Source organism: Pempheris klunzingeri, chromosome 3 (genome assembly GCF_042242105.1).
Source record: "Pempheris klunzingeri isolate RE-2024b chromosome 3, fPemKlu1.hap1, whole genome shotgun sequence".
NCBI lineage: Eukaryota > Metazoa > Chordata > Actinopteri > Acropomatiformes > Pempheridae > Pempheris > Pempheris klunzingeri.
In genome coordinates this window covers 18,902,581-18,915,980 of record NC_092014.1, presented here as the reverse complement: position 1 = coordinate 18,915,980, position 13,400 = coordinate 18,902,581, and the positions used below count along the sequence as shown (strand labels likewise).

At 38.6% G+C, this 13,400-nt stretch overlaps 1 protein-coding gene across 1 annotated transcript in view; it reads left to right on the top strand.

Annotated features, from left to right (window-relative positions):
- Positions 1-13,400, top strand: part of tusc3 (tumor suppressor candidate 3) — a 77,828-nt gene that overhangs the window by 21,340 nt on the left and 43,088 nt on the right. Inside the window, exon 2 of the mRNA XM_070827498.1 lies at positions 8,216-8,385. Coding sequence (XP_070683599.1) covers positions 8,216-8,385 — 170 coding nt within the window. The remainder of the gene's footprint in view (positions 1-8,215; positions 8,386-13,400) is intronic.

Sequence of the window (13,400 nt, the reverse complement as noted above, 5' to 3'; positions counted from 1 at the left end):
GTGGAAACATCATGCTTTGGGGCTGTTTTTCTGCAAAGGGACCAGGACGACTGATCCGTGTAAAGGAAAGAATGAATGGGGCCATGTATCGTGAGATTTTGAGTCAAAACCTCCTTCCATCAGCAAGGGCATTGAAGATGAAACGTGGCTGGGTCTTTCAGCATGACAATGATCCCAAACACACCGCCCGGGCAACGAAGGAGTGGCTTCGTAAGACGCATTTCAAGGTCCTGGAGTGGCCTAGCCAGTCTCCAGATCTCAACCCCATAGAAAATCTTTGGAGGGAGTTGAAAGTCTGTGTTGCCCGGCAACAGCCCCAAAACATCACTGCTCTAGAGGAGATCTGCATGGAGGAATGGGCCAAAATACCAGCAACAGTGTGCGAAAACCTTGTGAAGACTTACAGAAAACGTTTGACCTCTGTCATTGCCAACAAAGGGTATACAACAAAGTATTGAGATGAACTTTTGTTATTGACCAAATACTTATTTTCCACCATAATTTGCAAATAAATTATTTAAAAATCAGACAATGTGATTTTCTGGATTTTTTTTTTTTCCTATGATGAAAATTACAGGCCTCTCTCATCTTTTTAAGTGGGAGAACTTGCACAATTGGTGGCTGACTAAATACTTTTTTGCCCCACTGTATGTATGAGTGCGTGTTTAAATTAATACTAATTGTAAGGACACTATGACTACCAAAAAGTTTTTGCTGGTTTTTACAAAGGGCATTTTACTCTTCCTTGTGTCTGTTTGTCAGAGAGAGAGAGAGAGAGAGAGGGAGGGAGAGAGGGAGGGAGAGAGAGATGAGTCCATGGTCGTTGTTGTATGAAGCCAATTTCTAGTAATCCCCCTTTTCAATGGGAGAATTGGAGGAAACTCTATAGGGGCTGGATGGCCAAAGCCAAGACCCGTTCACTTACAATAGACCTCCGTTTAGATGCTCAGAGCTGGGGATTGTGGATTGAACAAATACTATTGTGCTTTTCATGTGGAAGATTTCTCAGATCAAACTCCTGGCTGGAGGGAAAATCTTGGCTGTCCCCATCCAGTAACTACTGGGCATTTAAAGGTGCCCTGCGGGGGGTTTCAACACTAATCTCACTGTAGAGCAATACAATGAGCAGATATCCGAACATAAAGTATGGCACATAGCATATAGAAAGTTCTTAAAATGTTACGTCACAGTTCATCCTCTTGCTATTCACTGGAGAACACGTAATAATAATGACCGTGTCATGAAACAGTATCCTGAGTACTTCTTGTCTCAAATTTAAATGGCTCTCAAAGAGAGGGAAATAATTGGCAGTTTGCTCTCCAGTGCACTTGAAGTGACAAAAAATTTCATGTGTGATATTTGATGGATAATATATTTCTATTATTCATATTTCTCTATATATATATATAAAATGATTGAATGAAATAATTCCTTGCTGGTCAGCTGATAGGCAGGAGGAATGGCCACCCCAGTATAATGGGTGGGGGAAACATTTTGCTTTTTGTGATTTGATATAAATGTAATTAATGTTGTTAAATTAGCACATGACAGCGTTTTATATGGATCACAGACTCTTGCATTGAACTGAAACGAAACCGTATCACTTTGTGATACCAGCAAAAATGGTGTTGTTGTTCTAAGAATCAATACAATGTTGTATCACGGTAAAACGCGTCATGTACATCCCAAGTAACGCCAGTCTGTGTGGTCTGTACTGTAGGCCACATAGTCTCAACTGTTAGGTCAAGCACTTCCATTCAAAACTCACTTTCGCAGAGATGTTTTATGAACTGCAAAGCAAATTTTATTTTCATTATAGAAAGCAAATAAAGATTTCATTAAAAGAGAGGCTGAGGAAAATGTTTAGATAATTATTTTATTGAGAAATTTAGTTGATTGACTTACAAATAGACAAACTTACACTTGACTGCCTGTTTAATTCGCTAACTGATTCTTTGACTAACATCAACTCACCAATTTACAATTTAGCTTATTTGCTAACTAAATAAATAATTAACTTGTTTTTAGACTGACTGGCCGGCAGAGTGACTGTCTGACTAAATAACTGGCTGACTGATAAACTAACCGTCTTCTATCATGCCCTCCATAACCTCTCGCTGTGTGGCCAGTGCATGATTCAGGTCTGCCTAACAATTCATTTTCCATCCTCTTCCTCTTGCTTATTTTCTCTCCCTCCATCATTTACCATCCTCATCTTGCTTTTATCCCATCCTCCTGCCTTACTATTTTTCCTGCATCCTTCTCTTTCAGTTGTTGGATCTCTTCATATCTCTTTCTCTTGGTTCGCAGATGGTCTGCTAGCGAGATTGGTTTTCTTTTAAGGGAATTTTATTCCTTTATCCTGTTATTCTTTGTTTAGCCACCGTGTCCGCTTCTCAGTTAACAAGTGACATTGCTTAGCAAGAAAAGTGGAAATGAGAGGGAGTTGCTGAAAAGAAGATAATAGGAGAATGAAGGAGTAAGAAAAACAAGAGAAAAGTCAATTGAAGATTAAGTAGAAAAATGGACTTGGACAAAAGAGAATAAGAGGTAGAGTGGAAACTGGGAACTAGAGCAAGATTAGACATCAATTCAGTGCTACTGCTGCCTACCCTATGACCTGGTGTGTGTGTGCGTGTGCGAGAGAGGGAGAGGTTATGACATTCATAGAGTGAGTAACAGAAAATCAGATGGATAAAGCAGGATATCTGCAGACCATTTGCGCATTTTACTCACACACACACACAAGCACATACACACACCCTAGATGTGATTCATTTTAGTGCCCTCTGTGCTCAGTGGGGTAGAAAATAAATGTTTTTAATGGTCCTGGGCTGTTTGGAGTGCTTATGTATTGTACATGTTTGTGTGTGTGGGTCAGGCACAATAGGAAACCATAACATTGATGTGTGGGAGTCACTTGAAGGTCTAACATAAGGTATTTAGATCGCTCGGTGCAGGAATCGCTCCTTAGAAGAGTTTTTAACTACTCTGTAGTTCACAGAAATCATTTTGTCTCAATACAGACAATGCCTGTGAACTTTCAAGTAGTGGCTTTATTTGCCTCAGCTGAAGAGTGAACCAGTCCTTTTATTGAAAACAATGTATTATTATTAGTGGCAGGCCTTTTGTTTCTAATCCCCTCTGTCTTTTGAGGTCAGATTTTAGTAGTTGAGGTTTTTTTTTTTTAATTTCTTGTCTTCATCCGTTTACTGTTTACTTACTCTATTTCTTAAGGTTTCTGTTTTCAGCCAAAATACAACTCACGCTCACGAAGCAATCATTAACTCAACCATGTCATTCTTTCTCTCAGGGTGAAGCTGCTATTGATTAAACTTACAAAATACTGTAAAAAATACACACTCACATGCAGTTTTAGCATAAAACATACAAAATATCTAGTATAATGCAAAATTTAAATCCCAAATGTGATGATGGTGTATCTAGTGACTAGTTTTTCTCTCTCTGTCTTCATGTTTCAATAACGTTTTTGAAACTGACATAGTCTTGACTTTCCTTGACTGTCCATTTTAAGACCCCTGAATCGACCATCTTGTACTTAAGAACATGCTCTATAGGGGAGCAAGTATTCTCCATGCTCTCCATTGTTTTTCAGCACCTTTATCATCTCTTACACTTTCCTTGCAAGTAGTACTTCTCTATGTTTCAGCACCGTTGGTTGTGTGTGTGTGTGTGTGTGTGTGTGTGTGTGTGTGCGCGTCCAGAACACGAGTAAGGCGGTACATCATTACCACCAGTGTGATTGGCATCCAGGTTTGACAGCTTTCCTTTTGGGGCTGAATGCACACGGGGGAAAACTTGGTAGAAAAATTAAAGACTAAAAATCAAAGGTGCATAAATAGCTCTTTGTACCTCCTCTGGACGTGCACAACCGTGTGTGTGTGTGTGTGTGTTTTTGTGTTGTACTCCTTTGTGCTGTGTTTCACGGTGAATCTCCACCCTCATTATACATAGTCCATTAGTGTGGGCGTGTGTGCTGTCTGAATTGAACAAGCAATACAGCAAAAACACATGTCATATTATCGTCTGTATTTCTCTCTCTGTCTCGCTCTCTCCTTCATCCTCTTTCACTTTTTCTAAAACATGTTATTTGTCTCCAGGCAGTTTACTAGAGATTTTTAGTCTACAGCTCTGCTCCGTGTCTGCATCCAAGCCGATGAGGCGCAGTGCTTAATTATTTAGCTACTATCTACTTCATCCAATACTAGCAGACTATTGGGGAGAAAGAAGAATGGACAGGGAGAGACGGACAGCTATTGTACATGGAGCGGTCAGGGATGTTGCCACTGTCGTGCGTCACCCCTTACAACCATAAGGGGTACATCGGTACATCGATTGCAGATAGGGGAGACATTTTTGAAAGTGCAACCACAAAAAAACCTACCACTCCTCTCTGCTACACGTCAGCCCTGCATCAAATGCCCCTCTGCCCAAACGAGACTTGCATGCATAAGTTTGCAGACAAGTGAGATCGCTGTGAAAGTCAGTACATTCAGCTGGCTCAGTTGGCTTTACATGTTAATAATAGATTTAGAAGTAAACAATAAAACGGGCTCAGCTATGTTAGTTACTAGTCCTGCAGAGTAAAGCAAACTCAGCATCAAGTATTTTGTTAATGTTTAATTTAGCAATATTTCATTCAGCAGAAGAAATCTTGAAGAAGTAGCACTCGCATAACATTCACCAATATGCTTTCACATTGACACTTATTCATTTACCATTAGCTTATATTTTCACTGTTACAGACACTAATCTAATATGCTGTCATACGTGCACACAGAACACCAGCTGCATGTCTACTCTGCTCCAACCAGGGTGTTTATCTTCTTTTGCATTACCCATTCCCATTTACAGTAAGGCTGTTGTTTTAAAGAAATGGGTGAAGAGAAGGGAAGAAAAAACATTCACTAGTGTCTCTGTATATGTTCTAAAGATGCAGAGATGGACAAAAGTCTCTAATAAAAAATGCATGGCAAACCCTCAGCACAGATTTAGTGCGGTGTACTTCACTAAAAAGTTTTATGGTGTAAATTGAAATGTGCCTCCTGTACAGATTTGTTTCTGTACAGTTTGTTCAGCAGATGTTGGAAAACAACAAGTGTTAAATCAGCAGTCTCAGTATTACATCATTCATCAGTCCAGGGCTCAAGTTTGGCAAACATGATGCTGGAAGGAACTAAGCAGTTTCCTGCTGAGAACTAACACAGATACAATTTTACAATAGATTTACAGCTTCAATACGTGCACACGCACAGCACAAAGAGAGTCTTGCACGCACACACACACACACACACACACAGACTGTCATTACCGTACTCCACCATACAGTGGGGCAAAAAAGTATTTAGTCAGCCACCAATTGTGCAAGTTCTCCCACTTAAAAAGATGAGAGAGGCCTGTAATTGTCATCATAGGTACACTTCAACTATGAGAGACAGAATGGGGGGAAAGAATCCAGGAAATCACATTGTAGGATTTTTAATGAAGTAATTGGTAAATTCCTCTGTAAAATAAGTATTTGGTCACCTACACGTGGTATCTGGTGGGTGCATCTAAGGAGTGTTATTTATGACTGTGTCCATTTGGTGTTTATGGCTGTGCCTGTTGGTGTCTGTCTATCTAAATGAAGGGTGAACTCGACAGGAGTGATTGATTTTACCTCCGTATTTGGGTACAAATGGTTATTTGTATTGTATTTTGGTACATTCCTGTACCTTTTTAACAAAGACATCAGCTGTTGAGCTAGGAAGAGTATAAAAGAGTATAAAAGATGACCAGAGAATGGGCTCAGGAGAAGACAGGGGACAGAGGCTGCAGATTCGGCTGGGGGTTACGCTGTCTGTTCCTACAATTGGCTGAACGTCTTCCCAGGCTTCCATGGTGCCTGTTAGACAACTGACCTTGTTGCAATAAACAACAAGGTCAGTTGTGATTTTCTGGATTTTTTTTTTCTCATTTTGTCTCTCATAGTTGAAGTGTACCTATGATGAAAATTACAGGCCTCTCTCATCTTTTTAAGTGGGAGAACTTGCACAATTGGTGGCTGACTAAATACTTTTTTGCCCCACTGTATCAGTTTGCCATTATAAGCATTTCAGCTTTAGAATCCTTGCAAAGGTACTAGCTGGTGTGTTTGTGTACGTACGTGTGTGTGTGTGTGTGTGTGTGGTTTACCTTTAGTGCAGCATTTCGATGCTGACTCTGTTGTGACCTTTTAGCTAAGCCGAACTGGATTTAATCAACAGCAGGCTACTACAATTCACACACAAACACAACCCAGGTCTCTAGCTCTTCTACCCTGACCTAGACTGCCAAGTCAGGGCTCCTTTTCTGTAAATAATGGTTAGGTTTGCGTATTCCAGATTTTTTGTTTGCATTCCATTGGTCAAAACATGCACAAAACCTATAAAATGTAGATATAGTTACTAGCATCCAGCAACACCTTGCCATGTATCAGCTTTGCACTTTGAAAGCAGCCGGTATATACATAGTATATATGAGTCAAGTGTTTTGATTCTGGGGGAAGCTGGGTGATATCAGGGGATTGTACAAATAGGTCATTTTATAGGAGCATACCCATACGGGTTTGCAACTTTTTTAAACTCACTCATTTCACTATAAATGTTTTTTTTCCCAGTATGACAGGAGAGTATCAGTAGGGAACGTTTATAAAATATCTTTTTGTCATATTTATTAAAACTGTTGTTCTACCCTGACAGTAGTACATGAGACATGCAATCAGCGAAAAAAACAGCTTTCTCTGGCTCCTCTTCATGCTCCTATTGCAAGAATCCACCATGTCTGAGGGAAACAACCAATCAGAGCAGCAGTCTCCACCACAGTATCAGTCACTGCTCGTGCATACGTTGCACAGCATCTCCTCCCCCTTGTAATTTATCACCCTTCCTTTCCTCCAAAGAAGCTCTCACCAATGATTTTAATAATTAATTTTGATTTATGTCCTGAACTGGTTATTCTGGGTGATTTAGACCTAAATTGGCCTTTGAAAGGGTCGGATTGCTTTAAACTTTAGTGCACAGTTAGGCCATACCCAGCTAATTTCTGAACCTGAACATACGGGCCTTAAGGATCCCTTTAAGTCGGCGTTAATTGACATCATCTTAAATAAACCAACACTCGACTAGTGGTGTATTTCCGCTAGAAATGAGTGATCATTGTCCAGTTATATATAATAGAGACACCCAATTGCCGAAATCCAAGTCCCATATAGCTGATTCTGTCTATCTGATTTTATCTGACCTACACAGTAACCACTGTTACATATTTGAAATGCAAGATGCTAAAGCTGTTTTAAATAATTTTATGAATGCATTTAATTCTGTAGATAATCAACATCCCCTTTTTAAACATTAAGACTAAAACAGAGATCTAGTCCCTAATTCACTTCTTAACTATCTACCCTACTTAACTTAAGGAACAAAACTCGGACCCTCTCACTCGCTTTCCTTTAGACAGATAAGCCGGTGAAAGCCAATTTACTATCTGGATGGTATCTCTTACACAAGGGGCCCTATCTTACCCCCCCCCCCCCCGACGCAAAGTGGCACACATGCCCATTGCCCACGTTGTGTAAGTAGTACTTGCACCCATTTGTGCATCCAGTTTGTTTTCTCTTCTTCAGTTGCAGGAGCTCTGAAAACAATTGACACTAAGAAAACAGGACGAGATCACTTAGACCCATTTTTTTCTTAAAAGCTTTACTCCTTTTAAGCATTGCCTGCTATGCCAAGGGTATTTTGTGAATGCACTTATTTCTAATTTGTCATGCTCTTATCTTTGTGAATGTTTATTTAAATCTTTATTTATTATTAGTTTTTGTTGCGAAGTAATTACCATTGTCTTAATAATTTATTTTATTTAGTTTTTACTCTGTACACAACAGTAAAAAGTGCAATATTTTCCTCTGAAATTCAGTGGAGTTGAAGTATGAAGTAGCATAAAAATGGAACCAGCAAGTAAAGTACAAATGCCTCCAAAACTTTGTTAAGTACAGCAATTTATTGAATTGAAACACAATCAGTGTGTTTTTAACATTTTAAAGAATAAATACATTTCTTTTTAACGGCTCTTCTATAGCATTAATTGACTCACAGGAGCAATGTTCCCGTTTGAATTCGAAAATCCTAACGGGATGCATTTCCTTCTCTGCCCTTTGCCTTGTCTGTGTGTTCAGAATCTGCTGTCAGAGAAGGTTGACCAGATGATGGAGTGGTCCTCTCGCCGTTCGGTCGTCCGGATGAATGGGGACAAGTTCCGTCGCTTCGTCAAGGCCCCACCCAGGAATTACTCTGTCATCGTCATGTTCACTGCCCTGCAGCCTCAAAGGCAGTGCTCCGTCTGCAGGTATGGACACAAACAGACACGCTCAAGACCCACCCAGTGGCATGGCGCCTATCTTAATTTTTATGTCCTCCTGCAAGGAAACTGGCCCACAGAACACACACAAACATGCAAGTAGCACAAGTGTCCGAGAGCTCATCTGGTATTTCACATACCCTCCGACTACAGACACATATAGACTTGCACACCTTGGGAAAAACAGAAAACAGCATTATATAACAGAACCCGTGGGTCACGTTGACATTTGGATCAAAGGGACTCCAGCCAGCCGTACTACCAAAGGGGAATGAATAAATTCCACAGAACAAGGCCAGCAAGACCTACTTACCCATTTGCATACTCAAAGAATTTAATGCATGAGGTGATTTTCCTAAAAACCCAATACTGAGCTTTCAAATTGAACTTTGTTTTTTCTTTCTTTTAACAATATCAGCCTTAAATTGTGTTTGCAGCAGATTTGAGGTCAAACATCACCTCAAAATGCTAATACAAGACTAGACGTTTGATTTTAAGTTTTGATTTAGATCTTAAAGTCGCATCTGAATCAAATAACTCCCTGGCACTTCCATTATTTCAGCACCATGGACAGCTGTGGCTGGTTTTCAAAACGACAATGGCTCTGGAGCTGACCGTGGTGCTGAAAGCCACTTTTGATTCGTCAGTGCAGTCATGAGAACCAGTATTGGATGTACAGGTCATCCAAGATCATCATGGCTCAAATGCCAGATTAGCGAATTCATAGCACTGTTTCCAACTAAAACTGGTAGAAAGTGTATTGTTATTACTGTAGACATTGCCGTCTACCTCCCATGGCATGCACACAGAGGGAATAGACTTTATTAGTTTTTTAATGCTTTTCTCAGGGTCATGTGAATTGAGGTCAGTACTGTTCTTTCTGGTGTTATTTATCTTGCTTGTTTTGACTGTTTGTCATTTCATTTTCACTGTTGATTTCCTTTTCCCATTCATATTTACACCTTTGTGAAAATGCCTTGCAACTGTGAGAAAGCAGACTTGTGAGTAAAGGCGGTGGCTGCTCCAACATTTTGTAATCAGTGATTCTGTAATTCCTCCACAAATCATCGCTTATTTATTATTGTCTAAGTATTATTGCTTGGTTAACAAAAGTTTGAGATGTTTATTCCAGTATGAAAATATAGACTAATCAAGGCTTGTGATTAAATCTTTAGGTGTGGAAAATGACATGTCCTGTTGCCTAATTGACATTGGAGTGCATGGTATATGTTCTGCAGTCAGTCTGGTCTTGAGGAATTAATGATTGCTTGATGCTGCAGGATAAAATCTGGCTATCACCTTTTGCCTGTGTAGTGTGAACCATGTAGTTGACCTATGTTCCTGTGTCTTAGGGGACGTCCAGCTAGTTGATGAAAGTCACATTGACCTTCTCCATTCTGACCCTGTACTCTAATCAGCCAGTCCTCTACTTTTTCAATCACTTGATTAGCTAATTTATTCATCACTCATGTCGGCGCCCCTCAGCATCCTCTTTCTGCGCATGTCTTTCTTTATTTTTAACCTCAGACAATATATTTTTGCAAGGACAGATGCATTATCATCATAGAACTAACGCAACACAGACAAACATAGTTTCTTTTTTTATTGCTCACACACAAGAGCAACAAATCTGTTGTCTGTTTCTCTGTTTCTCTCTCTCTCTCTCTCTTTCTCTTTCTCTTTCCATTTTCCCAGACATTCTCTCTTTAACATTAGTCCTACCATCACATCAATAGAAAAAGAGAGTGAGAGAAATACTTAGAGTAAGAGATGGATGTGCTGTGGTGACCCGAGTGTCTGTGTTAAGAGGACTATCAGGCAGTGAAAAAGATGGCTAATCACTGGGGTCCTTACTCCCACATCACTCTTAAGCTTTGTCCTGCTTCTGTACTACAGATTAAATCTAATTGGGCTTTTAGCTAAGTATTGCTTTCGCATTAGAAAAGAGACTAAATTAAGCATACTCTTCATAGTATATTCTCTTAATTTTTGTCATTAGGAGCCAGTGTTTTCATGCAATGTACCTGAATGTCAAGGGACTCCGCTGCAAGTGATGAGTAATGAGTGACATTGGTGCAACAGTTCAGAGACAGCTTCAGCTTAACCCCTAACCAAGAACAGAAATAGTTTATGCTGGATCAAAGTCAGAAAAGTAGCTTCTCTTTTAATGGTAAGATAGCTATATACATATGTACATATTGCTTTACTTTGGTTACTAGGTTACAGTTAGCAGGTTTATGTGGAGCCAAATTGTTTTACTAATATGATCATTGTTGCTTAGTAACTGCTGACACTAGAACAAGAGTTTAAGAGCTTAATGGGATAGAAACCTAGGTAACACATATGGATGTTGACTTCACTTGCCTGAGTGTGTTTTCTTTTATATGTATTAAAGGTGAGCAATCTTTCCTTCTCCCTTCTCCCTCCATTACATTTTTCAATTTTTTAATTTAATTTTGTCTGTCTAAGTTTTCTTTTTTATCATTTTGATAGACTTTTCTTTTCATCCATTCATAGTTTTTTTAGGTTTTCACTACAGTTTTTTGGAAAAAAATGTAAATGAGCTGTACAGCCTTGATACCGATGCATTGATACTGCAGATGTTCAGATTCTGCTTGTGCTATGTAAAAAAAGACATACCATCAGCTGAGGGCAGGTTCTACATACTAGACACTTCATATTTGTTAGACAACACAAGACCTTTCAAGTCCATCATTGTTTTTCCCTTATCTTGTGGGCTAACTAACTAAATACTCTTTATTATTTTACCCAATTATGGACAATGAAATTAGCTTCATTGCCAAATGTGCACAATGACACACACACAAAAGCAGACAATCATACACTTTCACGCATGCACAGTACACAGTGAGATCAAACAAGCAAGAAATGTCAAAACCAACATAAAACCAACAAGTGTCGACCGTCATCAGGGTCAAACAATCCCACACACAGACGAGTTAATGTAGTTAAAGAGAATTTTCAAAGCAACATCTGGTGCAGGTAACAGATGTGCTCAGCCTGATCAGAGATCTACATCTAATAAGAAGTAATGATTTCAAATAAATGTTATAGCTGTTAAATTAAATGTCATGTCATGAGTTCTGTTTGTTGGAAGTAGTTTTGCTATGTAGAATTCATCAGTTTGACTGTGAAAATATGATTAATTTCACAGTGTGTGCAATTGTGTCATATGTAAATGAAGGACCACAAGCAGTATGATTAGATCAGACTGACTTTTAAAGTGTTTGTTGCTGTAATACGTGGCCCTAAATTGGTGTTTGATAAATACCTGGCAGTGTTTAGCTTCTGGCAAATATTACAACAGCAAACACTTACAACAAAATAACCTATAATTTTCATAAAGATCATTGTATTTCTTATTCCAATTCTATTTAGGTTAGATACTTTGTCACTACATACAGATAACAAAAAACAAAATTTTAGATTCTTTAAATAAATAAAGACAAGAAAAACAGCAGCCTACAGTATACCTGCAGCGATACATACTGTAAATATATAATTTATGTAGGATTGAAAGTGTCATATTAAAGAATATAGTTTTCTGTAGCATTTTCACTACGAGACATGGAAAAAATTAATTATTTAATGTGTTTTTGTCATTTCTAAATAATTCAAGTCCTTAGCTTGTTGTGCTGGTTAATTTATGTTGCCTTCATGCGACAGATATGGAGACTGTTATTAAATGGTTAGTTGTCATGTTCTAATAGATAATATGGGGCACAAATTAACAGACTGAAAACTTCACGTAATCTTCCAAGACATTTTCCACACAAACCTGGAGATAAGTCGTAATCAGGGATCACATAGTTGAGACTGGTTGGGTTTGGGATTCACACTCTTAGGAATGAGCAAAAATGAAATGTATTGCTGTTAAATCAGATTAATAGACAAAAGTAAGAGCCAGACCTCATGCGAAGTTAATTTGCATGCTGTGAAAATCTTCATGTATAAAGTTTGAAAATTAATAGTTTAATATTTCCAGTTTATAATAATCAGAATAATGTTCAATTAGCATAATACAATTTGGATTATATGTTTTACTTCACTGCTGTAAAACACTCACGTATGAATTATCGCAGTATCTTGTCATGAAACAAAATTGGTTTAACATTTTACATTGTCATTGCAATATACTTTATATAGTTTTAAATGTATATTATAATTATTATTTTTTTTATGATGGCAATTCTTAATGAAAGGAAAAACAGTACTCCAGTAAAAGAGAATATGTGTCATCATAAGAACAGTTGTCTAAGCTAAATAAACAATAAATAAATAACAAAGACTACTTAGGACACTTAAATCCATTTCGCAGTGACATGTTGACAACTCCAGCAAAGTGGTGTTCACAGAAAGAGATGAGCACCACTGTAATCCCTGACAGTCTGCTGGCCTGAGTTTCAACTTCATTTCCTCTGACTTTTTGAAACGGTAGACACTTCAAAGGGACTATCCCAACATTAGCTGCGAAGATAACAATGTAACATCACCGCACATAACACATCCTGACAGACAATTTCCCACTAATTAAAGCCAACACAAGAGGCAGTTGACACAAGACACAATGTCAAAGTGAAGTTTAGCAGCAGGATAGAGACATACAGTAGAGCTGAAGTCGGAAACAAGGGAGAGCGACAGATAATAGAAAAGAGAGACATCATATTATCATGTCGGAGGATAAGGTGATAGACTGGAGTTGGTTAAAATAACCCCTTCATTAGGCCAAGTTTGAAAGTAATAGAGATACAATAATTGAGGTTTGAGGACGAGAGAAATGAAAATGCAGTATCCTCACGTCATGAAGAGCCAAGGATCTAGAGATCTAGAGTTTCCTTTGCTTACTCCCTTCATATTTTCTCCCTATTTTTTCTGGGTCTGACACAGTCTCTTTCACTTTGTCCCCTTGCTTACTTCTCTCTTTTCACCGTATCTCTGTCTTTACCTCTGCCTGTGTTTGAGGCCACTAGTTGTGTTTTTTT